Below are 13,243 nucleotides of genomic sequence, written 5' to 3'. Positions count from 1 at the left end.
CTATGTAGCATATGTTTAGGCAAAGCAGAGATTATTTTTATCAAAATCACTATACTCTAGCTGATGTTAATTATTTTAATTGCAATGTAATTGCTTATCAGAACATTATAAATAGTGAGAAATTCAGTTCTGCTACATTCTAAGTCTCAGTGGAGGGCTTTGATTTTCCTTCATGTAATTCATGAAAACTTCATCTTAAAAAAGTTTTGTTTTTGTTTTTTTTTTTCTTTTAGGTACAGCTTCTGTATGAATTGGCTGAGATCACAAGTAAAGTTTGGAATAAAATTCAGAGGAAAGGAATTCCCTATCAATCTTCTGCCTATACTGAAACCATGACAGGACCCGCTCCTCCTAGCTCTCCAATTAAAAGTAGTGTTGGTACTGCTCCACCAGACACCAGCACATATAGCCCATCTGCTGACATTGGGACCACTACAGAGGTAAGGTTTCTTTAAAAAAAAAAAAAAAAAAAAAAAAAAAAAAATCATGTGAGTTTTGACTTACATGGTGTGGTGCACAGTCAAGTAAGAATCAGAAGGATCGGAAAGAGCAGCAGTATCCCTATGGAAAGTAGCTTTGCCCTCATAAACTGATAAAGAATACTTAATTACTCGGTTTGGTGGAACAAGAGGAAAGGGGGGTGGGGGTGGGGGGAGAAATTGTTGTATTGCTCCTGTGTTTCCTATGTTTATTATTTGTCTGGATTGTTTCTCTTAGAAGTGAATGAATATTAACTCTTGTCAGAAAACTATAGTTAGTGTTTTCTGGTCAAGAAGCAGAAGGCATTTTTCAAGTTCAGAATTATTAGAATAGCAACTGGTGTTTTGAAGTACCTGTGATACGCGTACTGCTTGTGAGTCATCCCAAGTAGTTTGTGCAGTCAGCCTGTGATGTTACAGCCAGTCACTGCGATGCCTGAGTCAGGAGAGCTTCGTTATTAACATAAAGCTGTTAGAATGTGGGGAGACAGTTCTGAGAGACTGAGTTTTGTTCTCAGCATAAACAAAGAAATTTTGGGGACACCTCATAGAACAGTTCTGGAGCACAGGCAAATACACAGCAGTTTGAACGCTAAGTGCAGTTATATATTTGACGATGTTTGGCCAGGATTGCTTTAACCCCATGTGTGGTTTATTTTAATTCCTGATATGGTTTAGAGAAAATGAAATGGTGATCGCTAGTGCTTACTTTTTATATGCATCACACACACACACAGAGGTAACTGTCATTAAAAGGTGTTTGAGCTAGAGTTTCAGTTCTTAGGTTGTTTCACTAAAATGTTTCTAGATTATTTGAATAGTCTGAGGTTTTGGTGTATTTCTATGTGTGTGTGATCTCAGTTGTGAAAAATTTTCCCATGGATATAGAATTGAAGGTAATCAATAATGGTAAGAAAATAGTATGGTCACAAAAAAAGTATTTTTTTCACCTACTCATAAAATCCCTTTCTCCTTAAAATCAGAAACCACCAGCTTTATAAGTAATGATTTGGTTTTGACCCTCTATATAGACAGTATTTGGAGTACATGCTGTACTTGGAGCATTACTTGAAACTGATTCAGTAATTGTTTTAATCCATATGTTACTAAGATTATTTTGGTAATACGGGTCCAAGTTCAGCATTCATATCCTACCCTTTTGAAAAATGTTGTTCATCATTTGTTTAATTTTCTTCCTACTCTCAACAAATGTTATACACTAGCTAAATAAATTTTCTCGTGATCTAGATGAAGTTTGGTGAATTAGCCAACAAAGGATAATGTTAGAATTTGTGTTCAGTCTTTTCCACTCTGAAGCTAAGACCGTAATTTCAATCTTGTTAGAATACAAATTTCTATTAAAACACATGGCTTTAATGTTGGATTTTTCTTTCACAATAGGAGATTTATGGTTGACAAGGCACTTTACAACTGAGATTTGAAAGCTGCTTTGAAATGAACGTGTCATTGTGCTTAGGATAAATAAATTGAAAAATTGACCAAATAAATTAAAAAATTGGTTAAAGTTATGGAAGAGGAAAGAAAGCTACAAACAGGAGAAAACGTTTGCATGAAACCATAGTTCATATAACTGAAAGAGTGAGGAATAGGGCTCCTGTCCATCATCTCCATTCAGAGCTCTCAGCCCAGGGTGTTCCGTCTGTGGCTGTGGTAGGAAGGGAGTTCAGAATAAAGAGCCAGCACAAGGGATCTGTAAGTGCACAGATGGAAAAGCGTACTGAGGCAGGTGTCATTTGTTTAATGGAGATACTGAGGTGGGAGAATATATATTGCAAGAAGTTCCTTGTCAGAAATTGAAAATGAGAATTAGAAAGGTAATTTTTATATTGTCAAGAAAAGATTCACAGAGTTGTTCAAGTAGGAGGGTACTATTTTTTGCTTAGTGGCTGAGGAAAACCTTGTTCCATTTCTGATTGAAAGAGTGAAAAGAGTATGTAGCATGTACAAGGGTTTTAATTAACAGTAGGAAAAAAGTAAGAGAAATGTGAAGGTTTTTGAATTACTGTGGTTGAAAAAAAGACTTGGAGAGAATCGTTGTCACAGGAAGTCAAGCCAGAGTTTAGATTCCTGTAAGACTAATAGGTACAAAAAGTGCTGTTTGTGGGTCCTGTCATTTTTATGAATTTGGGAGTTGTTGTTTATATTTGAATACCACCATGTACTTGACCACCTTTGATATCGGTCTTGTGATTTCTTGAAAAAAGTTAGCAGTACTGTAAGGTGAAAAGGAATGGCTAGCCAGCAGAGGATTCATCTAAATGATTTGGTTGTTATGGGATGTAACGTCAAAGGTTGTCTTGACCTAGTGCTTTCTTGCCTTTAAAGACTGATGTTTAAAAGAAAACATCAAAAAAACAAATTATTCCTTCACTCTGAGGACTAATTTTATGTCAGGCTGCCAGTTGGAGTGAGGTGAATCACCTAATAGGATGACCGAGTTAATGCATTCTAGATGATGGAAACAGAGTAACATTTTCCAAAAAGATTTTTATTAAGCCATATGGAAGATGATCATAAGCATTCTACCACCATTTTGAATCATAGAGTGGTTTAGGTTGGAAGGGACCTTGAAGATCATCTAGTTCCAACCCCCCGCCATGGGCAGGGACACCTCCCACTAGACCAGGTTGCTCAAAGCCCCATCCAGCCTGGCCTTAAACACCTCCAGGGATGGGGCCTCAACAACCTCTCTGGGCAACCTGTGCCAGTGCCTCACCAACCTCAAAGTGAAAAGTTTCTTCCTAATATCTAATCTAAATCTACCTTCTTCGAGCTTGAAGCCATTCCCACTCATCCTATCCCTACATGCCCTTGTAAAAAGTCCTTCCCCAGCTCTCCTGTAGGCCCCTTTTAGGTACTGGAAGGCCACAATAAGGTCTCCCCGGAGCCTTCTCTTCTCCACGCTGAACAGCCCCAACTCTCTCAGCCTCTCCTCACAGGAGAGGTGCTCCATCCCTCTGATCATCCTGGCTCTCCTCTGGACCCGCTCCAACAGGTCCATGTCTTTCTTACGTTGGGGACTCCAGAGCTGGATGCAGTACTCCAGGTGGGGTCTCATGAGAGCAGAGTAGAGGGGCAGAATCCCCTCCTTTAACCTACTGGCCACACTTCTTTTGATGCAGCCCAGGATCCGGTTGGCCTTCTGGGCTGTGATTGCACATTGCTGTATCATATTGAGCTTCTCATCAACAAAGACCCCCAAGTCCTTCTCCTCAGGCCTGCTCTTGATCCTTTCTTGGCCCAGCTTGTGTTTGTGCATGGGATTGCCCCGACCCACATGCAGGACCTTGCACTTGGCCATGTTGAACTTCATGAGGTTTGCACAGGCCCACCTCTCCAGCCTGTCCAGCTCTCTCTGGATGGCATCCCTCCCCTCCAGTGTGTCTACCTCGCCACACAGCTTGGTATCATCGGCAAACTTGCTGAGGGTGCGCTCAACCCCACTGTCTATGTCTCCGACAAAGATGTTGAAGAGCACGGGTCCCAGTACTGACCGCTGAGAAACACCACTCATCACTTGTCTCTACTTGGACATTGAGCTGTTGACCGCAACTCTTTGAGTGTGACTGTCCAGCCAGTTCTTTATCCACCGAGTGGTCTATCTTTCGAATCCATGTCTCTCCAATTTAGAGATCAGGATGTCGTGGGGAATGGTGTCAAATGCTTTGCACAAGTCCGGGGAGATGACATTGGTTGCTCTCCTCTTATCCACCAGCGCTGTGACACCATCATAGAAGGCCACCAAATCTGTCAGGCATGACTTGCTCTTGGTGACGCCAGGTTGGCTGCTACCAATCACCTCCTTATTTTCTATGTGCCTTAGCAGAGTTTCCAGGAGGATCTGCTCCGTGATCTTGCCAGGCACAGAGGTGAAACTGACTGGCCTGTAGTTCCCTGGGTCTTCCTTATTTCCTTTTTTGAAAATAGAAGTTATGTTTCCCCTTTTCCAGTCGGCAGGAACCTCACCGGACTGCCACGACTTATCAAATATGATGGATAGTGGCTTAGCAACTACAATCAATATAGTCATCACTTTACTTGAAATACTATTGTATTAATCTTTTGGTGGCCATCAATAAAAATAAATCTCAAAGTGTTTTGAAGCTATACAATGAACTTTTGCAGATCATCTTGTGTAAAGTAGCTAAGAACATTGTTCCTGAGACTAATGCGTAGTCCTGGTGTCTGAGAGTTGTGTAGTACTGTTGGGAGTGGGAGAGAGGTAGGAGAATCATACTTGGCCAAGCAGTGAGAAATAATAAAAGGAACCATATTTTCTTCTCACATTTCTAATAGACTATTTTAGACAATATAAATTCAATAATTTGCAACATAATGGTTGGCAGTATCTCCATAACACATTCTGTTCTGCGGTTGGTGGCTGTCTCTGAACTTATTCAACATATTTCCTAGTATCAAAGCACAAGCTAGGTTTTCATTATAATGACATGGTTGCTGTCCTGTTCTTTGAGGTAAGGATTACTGAGAATTTAGAAACATATGTACTGAAAAATTAGCTAAGGAATGTTCTCCCTCATTCCTTTTCACCAGTGAAAGCTGTTTGTCCTTTGAGAGTAATCACTGTTTCCCTGTTTCCTTTTGCTAACTTAATTACTATCACCATACCTAGCTGTAGATAGTATGATCATGAAATTGTGCTTCTCCTTTATTTGAAGAGGGTAAGATGTGAAGATGAGAGAGAGAGCCTGGTCGCTTCTGCTGTCTCCAGCTGCTACTTTGAACTACTTCAGTCTGCTGAGTGCCTCAGTTATAGTCCATATAAAATAGACTTTATTTGAAGAAAAATAACCTCCTTAGTATGTTCGAATATACACAGAACCCTGTTATAGGTGCCGGGGTGTGTCTGAGTGGTATCTGTACAGAGAGCTATACAGCTCTTTCTGTGCCCCAAAAGCAGGCAAAGTCAACAGGCCTTGTAGACAAGAAATGTAAACAGATTTCTTTTTTTATTGTTTTGTCTCCTGTGAAGTAGAGCAGCTAGTTCTACCTGTCAAGTTGCCTAATGGGCTGCAGATGTCAGTCTGTTATACCCTACTATTTTCAATGAGGCCAAGGTTTTCTTCTGGGTGAAGACATAGTTTTCCACAGTCTGTCCAAGTGTGGATCATTGTATATAACAACTGTTGTAGACATAAGACTTTTTATCTGAAGACCCTGTTTGTTCACAGGAGCCTAACTAGTGAAATCCAAACAAATATTTTAAAACCCAAATGCGTTTTCTTGCACTAAGTGAAGTTGAGGGCTGAATATTTTTCCAGTTACCTTCTGAAGAAATAATTTTAATTTCAAAAAGTGTAGAAGTGGGGCAGGGGATGTCAGAGTAACCTAATGCTTGTCAGCTTCATATTTTGTGGTATTCTTCAAGTACTCTTCAGAGACTGGTATAGAAAATCCAAGCCATGGGGAGGGATTGGTGGTGTTTGGAGACAGGAAGGCAAAAGTTATCTTTAATATCTCACAGAAATGGTGAGTGTAGGAACAGGGATGTCAGGAAAGTTAACCAACTGAGAGTAAGTGATACTGCATGGAAGCGGAGGATGATTGAAAAAAGCATGCTTTCAGTGAACGGTATAGGAAGGTGGCAGCTGAGAAGACTGGAGCAGCATTCCACCATTTTCCTGGGTCTGATTTATCCCTGTCTGTGGTTTTGCTACTGGTTGGAACTGGACCACTCCTTTCCTTTCCCACAGCGTCTGAATTCCATCAAGAGAGCAGATGGGATAGTTATAGTGCAGGCAGTTACTGGCCAGGGGACTTAACACCAACGAAACCTTGCTTGATTGCCATCTTGATACTGGCAGGTCTGAAAACAACTTGCAAATACTCAGAGAAACAGAAAAAGACTTTTATTTTGGTCTCTTTAAATACTGTGTATTTAACGTCTTTCCAGTCTCTAAAAATGATAGTCTTGATTACTTATAGATGCATATTTTGGTCTTCAGAAATGTGAAGGTACTTAATATTGGCTTAATGTTACTTGCAAAGAAGTCAGTGGGAGCAAATCTAGGTCCATGTTGTTTGATTTGGAAAATACCATCCTGTATTTGCAAATTATAACTTGTTTTCACACTATTGTAACAGTAATGTTTTTACTGAAAAAAAGGAGGAGGTAATACATAAAAATCAAGTGCATCAGCCACAATTTCACCTTGCAGCTATATATTTTATAGTCATTATTGCTGACAAGCAGCAACTAAGTATGTACAGTAATTAAACAATAATATGTATTTCTCCAGGTTTGACTTAGGGACATTTTCCAGAGGTTTGTGTTTTATCAGAGTCTGTATTTTGTTTATATGTTCCTATAGTTTTAAATCTTGAAATCCTGAAGTTTGTCGAACAAAAATACTTTGCTGCGATAGGTAGATTTTTTTTAAGTTTAGAGATTTTACAGTTAATGTGTTATTTGGTTCTGTGGGAGACAAATGATTATTTTTAAAGCTTCTTTCAGCTGCAATGGACTTGCTATAAATAAGTCGGAAGAAGGCAAACTCTCACAACTGTTTATATTAAACAAATTACTACTTTTGCTGTTTATGTGATCTGTGGATGATTTATATTTTGAGCTGCGTGTAATTCTTTTCATGCTGACAAGTTGATAGTGAGCACCACAGATGGATGCAGATAAAGCTACCTAGCTTACTGAATTTTAGTCTGGATGGTGGTAAGAGAGGGAAGCGTGAGTGAGAGGCTTAAGTGCTGGAGGGCTGGAAACAGTTAATCATTTTTACCATCCCTCCTTTGGAACAGCAAAAGGAAAGGTAGTACAGACTACAACAGGCCACTTGTTACTGTTTACTTAAGTACAAACAGTGGTAGAAGTGTTTAGTCCTTGGGGAAACTCAGTGATTGAGCAAGAACGCAGAAGTTATTTTGATAAGGCATAGCAGTAGTGTGGCCAAACTGTGATCATCCCTGAGCTTTAGGCAGGCCAAGGATGAAGGCCTCATATGTTTGGATCTTCCTGATGAACAAAGATAAATTCTGCTAAGAAAATAAACTCAGTATATTGGTCAATTTGCAACAATTGGTGAGAGACTTAAATTGTATATTTTAGGACTTGGCATGAGAAGTTGTGGGAAAATAGTTCAGGGTTTCTGACTCTGGCTTGATTTTTCTGTAGATCTGGAAACAGAGCAGAAAAACTAATGCATAAACATATTTAACAATACCACGCTGGGTGCTGAAAATCCAAAATGAAAATTGAAACTGCATGAGAAACAAGAGCACAGTCTCTCTTCTCACTTCAGTTTCTTAGTTTTCACTGCAAAAGATTTCAAAGAATTTGAGCTTATTGGAAAAAAAAAAAAAAGACATCTGCTAGTGAGGGCTATCAGTTTTTCAGCCCCTGTGACTCTGCCCAATGATTCTGGTTACACTACCATTAACAGAAGGCTAAGAAGAAATGCAGTCTCTTCATTTTTCACTTGTCAAAGGACAGCCATATAGCAACATCTGCCTTCAGAGGAGCATCTGCAGTGCTTCTGCCACTGAGAAGGAGAATGGGCCAATTCAACTGTTTACGTATGTTTGAATGGCAGAAAAAAAAATCAAGTAGTATGTTCACATTGAACTGCTGAAGTAGGGGATGGGCAGAGCCAGTAACGCAGTCACCTCTGACAGGGACATGATGCTGATCTTCTGGGGATGTCTGTTGGTAAGCACTGCTGCTGGCACAGCTGCAAACAGAAGAGGCTATCCCTGAAAGCCTCAGCTTAATGCAGTTTTAGCTATACTGTCAAGCTAGCTAGTCCAAGCGGTAGTATGCACAAGTGACCTGGCATACTGTATGGGAATGTGGTAACCCGAGTACAGAATTGCAGTGCAAAGCTAAGCACAAGCACGAGTGAGTGGAGTCCCTGGTTAGGACTTGCAGCCCCTGTGGTAGAACAAGTTCCAAAACCCTGGCAATTGGAGGTCCAGGTGTCTGACCCCCAGCTTACTCTGCCTCTGGTTGTGTCCAGAGGTTCACAATTCCTTTATTTCTGGTAATGTTGTTCTACATCAACAACCTCCATTTGACCATTTGCTTGAAATTCAAGCACTGGTTTTCTTTTTCAAGTTCACTTCAGAAATGCGTACGTGTGTGGGCCTTACTTGTGTATTGACTAAATAAAGTTTTGTTCAACAACTATGCAGTTGTGTGCTACACAATTTGAATAGGATTTAATCAAGCCACCTCACATGCTACTGAAATTAAAGTGTGAGAAACATCTGCAAATCAGACAAGCATAAGCACAAACAACATTGGAATGATGGCAGCAAAAATTAGCTCCAGCAATAGTAATGGAAAATGTGAGCACCTTGGCCTCTCCTATGTATTTTTTGGTTATAGCGTATCAGATATATGGCCTATTCCATCATGTATTTAGAAAAGGAGGAAGCAGTTTGGAATTATACATCTGGGCCTGTACCTGTAACTGTTTTTTTGTAAACTTCATGGATATAATAGGCTTGGAAGTTGGTTGGGGCCACATTCCCTAAAATTTAGGGTTTCCTGCTTTTAAATTTGTTTGCACATTCCGGGGTTAATTTGGTTTTTTATGTGCCTGGGGTTATGCTAGATAAATGCAATTCTTCAAGAATCTCACAAATACTGTTATATGTAACCTTGTGCCAGAATTATCAACTGGCTGATTCTCTGAGAGGCATAGTAAGTACATCATTTAGTAGCTTCAGAAAAAAATAAGCTTAAAGAAAAGTGTGGGAAAATTATAGCCTCAGTTTTCTACAGAACAGTTATCTGTATATTCAAACCACTAAACAAAAACAGCCCTCTGGGGAAAAAAAAAGTTAACAAAATGCATGAAACATCTGAACACATTAAATTATGAAAATAAAAGAATCCAATTATAAAATTCAAAACTTGCCATGGTGGCAGTATATATTTGCTGTTAACTGTATCCCTTTAAGTTTAATTTACTATTGTTTTCTTCTTTTTTAACTATCAGAAGTGTAGAGACCTGCCAAAATTTTAGAACAAAGTTGATTTTCATACAAAAAGCATTTTGGAACATGTCCAGTGGGAGAGTGAGGGTGTGTATGGAGGGTGGGGAGGAGATGGTCTCTCTCATTTCCACCCCCTCCATCAGTTTGTAAGTTACAGTTTGGCAAAGTAAGTGTTCCTACAGTACAACAAGAAGTTAAAAAATGCTCCAGCTCTAAAAGAAAAAAAAAAAAAAAGAGAGAGAGAGAGAGAAAATGCTTTTTATAGAATAGACAGCAGCAAATTGGTCTGCAGAATATCAACATTAGCCTGAACTTTGACTTGAACTTTAAATAAAGGTATTATCAGGTTTAAATGAGTATTTTTCTCTCTTTCCTTAACCTTTAATTGTCTTCCATTTCTTGATACCTTGTAAAATTTATCTGAGGATCTCAGCTAAGGGAAATTGTCTTTTGGCTGGCTCCTTCCTTCAGAGCTGTCCTGCCCAAGGGATCCCCCCCCGTTCCAAAGTACCATTGACTCAGCGTCTCTAGAGCATGTGAGGTTTGATGAGAACAGTCATCTTAGACACAATGAAACTCCCACACAGAAGCGTCGTGTTTTGAGGGTGTCATTCAAAGGCAAATTATGAAGGTGTAGGAAGTTATTGAAAAGCAGAGTGTCAAAAAACTGCTTGGCTGAGTTATATGAAAGAAACAAGAAAGGAATTTCTTGGCAGAAATTAAAAGGCTCGTAACTGATGCTATGCTGATGGCATGAAATTGCAAGCCATGAAGTAGGATGAGGCTTCTCTGATGTCAGAATGAGGACATTGCAAATAAAGACTCATTAAGAAGGGAAACAGGATTCTCAAGGTATTGTGTTCTTTCCCACTCTAGAAAGATACATTTCTATTCCTGCTTTTTTATAGCTTTACAAGTAGGCAGAGTAGATGGTTGGAGGGGAGACAGGCTACCATTTGAAGACTGTGGACAGGGATAGTCAGAGGATGGCAAAATGGCTAGGTTGTTGTTGCCTCCTGGCTTATGCCACTGTCCTATCAATGGAGCCTGCCATTTCAGGAGAAGCAGTAAGGACTAATGTTGTTTAGTATTGGAGAAGTGGCTGCTCAACCTACATCCTTTCGGATGCTGGGGGACTTCCAGGTCTGACACTCTCCAAGGCTGTTTCCGAATTTTCATTCCTTCCCCATACTTTTGCGGTCCAAGGACAGTTTCTTCCTTGAAGAAACAAAACTGAGTTTTGCTTACAGTGCTGAAAAGATAGCTATTTCCATGTTGCTGTCAGAGCTGCCTTGTAGGACAATTAAATGGCACTGGAGAGAGTAGAGTTCTTCGTGAAGACAGTAGGAAATGTCTTGCAAAGGCATGGTTATTAAATAGTACTCAGAGGTAGGAGTCTTCGGATAAAAAGGTCTGGCAAGAGGCAGGAAGAATATTGCTGTGGAAGCAAATAGGAAATATGAGTCACAGATTGACAGAAAGGAGTTAATCTTTACCCTAAAAATGTTATTTAGATGGTTCTACCACTCTTTATTTTTAAAACTTGTTAGGTGCCATATGTCCACTGTGCCACACCTGCTTTATAGTTGCATGCATATTAGTGAAATGAGCTATTTGAGGTTTCTCTAATTAGGTGTCCTACTGTGGTAGACATTAAATATTATTAGATAAACAGCAGGAGACAGGCCCTGCTACATTTAATAATCTAAATTTTCAGACAGTGGAAGAGAAAAATGGAAGAAGAGTAAACAAATTATAAAAGCAAGAGAGTCATGTTAAGTCCATGTCTTGGAGAAGGATTTCAGGTGGTTGTGTGTAAGGAAGTTTGCTCAATGATAACACAATGGAGAAGAAATGCTCAAAAGAGAAAGGACAGGGAAGGAAGCAGGAAGGAAGACAAGGCATAGTGTGTGGCTGAATCTTTTTTTTTTTTTTTTTTTTTTTTTTAAGAAAAGCAAGTAGCCTTGAGTATGTCCTTTCTCCCAATTTTTTTATAAGATAGTTGTTAAAGATTTAAACCGACAACCTGGTGACAATTAAGAACCTTTCAGGGAAGAAAGGATTCTAAGAGAGAGAAGGTGTTATAAAAATGGGTGGATAAAATGGTATAGGGAAGTTTGCCTGTGGGAGGTCTATTTGAAGGGAACCAGATGAATCTTCTCCTTTAACGCTGGTTGTCTGCCTGTTCTCTTCTGTGCTTTGTTATCAGCTCTTTCACCAATGGGCTCATCCATTCCTCTCTTGTTTCTGTAACTTATCTTCTTGTACATTCAGAATCTTCTTTCCCAAATTTATTTCCTTAACTCCCATTATTACAGCCCCCTGCTCCTTCTACCACATATGCAAATAAATATATTCATATACAGACAAGTGTTCTTCCTCTTTCTGATTAATCTTGCTCATACACTTCTGGTACTGGTCCAACTACTTTAGACCAGTCTGTACATGTCTGTCTCATATTAGAGGGATCAGTGTTTCTCTTGTCTTAGTTTCTGGGATAATTGCATTTCTGCCTTTAAGGACTCCATGAGGACCACACATTTAATTGATAGGCCTCTAAGTATTGCTTTTTTTTTTTTTTTACAGAGCCAGAACTTCATTCAGACCAAGACGTAGGTGTTAGGTTTTTTTCTATTTATTTCTGCAGGTCTTTGGTACCTCCAGCTCCATGTGTGTTCGTTCGTTCGTTCATTCATTCATTCATTCATTTATATTTTCTCTCTCTCATTCTGACCATTAATAAGTTATGAAGCGTTTTATAGCAGGCATCTAGAAGATTTATGTAGAATAAAGACATCACAGACAAAACTCGTTATAGGACAATGAATATATAATATGCATTCCAATTTATTACCTTTTTTGCCTTTTAATATTTAAGAGGCTGATATAGATTGCACCTTTTCAGAGGTTAGTACTGTCAATATTACATGATATTCTTACTCTTATGTTAGTTCTCTTGAAGGTGAGCTACTTGCTTTTCCTATGGGTTGAAACTCTCCATTGCCTGTCTTTCATGGTCTGTGATCTCATTCCTATGTGGCATTTACAAACCCAATGTGTAGTATCTCTTTGTAGTCTGACTTGCACACTGTCACCTAATGCCATATCCATGGTTCCTTGACACATTATGACTAGTATTTAAGGAAATCTTCCCAATTATAACAGCACTTGCTTTCTGTACGCTAATGAAACACTTCTCATAGAGATTGCTTTCTTCATCATGAACTGTTTTGCAAAAAACAGGCATTTTTTTATTTGCTGTTCACCAGCCACCTATGATAGCGCTAATCTCTAATCCTAGACATTTGCAAAGTTGAACTACTTAATTCACTTTACTGCTGGGGTATCTTTTTTGTGTGATGCTTTTTTTTTTTTTAACTGATTTCTTTAATACAGTCAACAGAGATTTGCACATAGGCAGTTTTGCACGTACGTGAATTATGTACTAGCTAGTTACATTCATAATAAAAAGACACCATTAGATGGATTAATAGTCTTGAACCATGGTAAAGTTAGAATTGGACTCGTATTTCTTTGTTTTCTTCTTCAGAAATGGTACATGAAGAGCAAAAGCCCACCATCATTTGAATGACATTTTATAAAGCAAAATCTAGTTTCTCAGTCCATAAAACACATGTTGCAGTTTGTTGAACTAAACTAAATCTAGCAATGATGATATTTTAAAATATAGCACAAGTTTATAGTTATATATAATGTTATGGAAATACCACTGATTTTTCTTAAAACTTAATTGATGACAGTAGGATATTTCT

General features: G+C 38.9%; 1 protein-coding gene across 1 annotated transcript in view; it reads left to right on the top strand.

The window, feature by feature from the left end:
* Nucleotides 1-13,243, top strand: part of VPS13B (vacuolar protein sorting 13 homolog B (yeast)) — a 502,169-nt gene that overhangs the window by 284,241 nt on the left and 204,685 nt on the right. The window contains 1 exon segment of the mRNA XM_009891830.1: nt 234-440. Within this exon segment, the coding sequence (XP_009890132.1) occupies nt 234-440 (207 nt within the window).

This window comes from Charadrius vociferus, unplaced genomic scaffold, assembly GCF_000708025.1.
Source record: "Charadrius vociferus isolate BGI_N301 unplaced genomic scaffold, ASM70802v2 scaffold15, whole genome shotgun sequence".
NCBI lineage: Eukaryota > Metazoa > Chordata > Aves > Charadriiformes > Charadriidae > Charadrius > Charadrius vociferus.
This window is presented reverse-complemented; position numbering and strand designations above follow the sequence as displayed.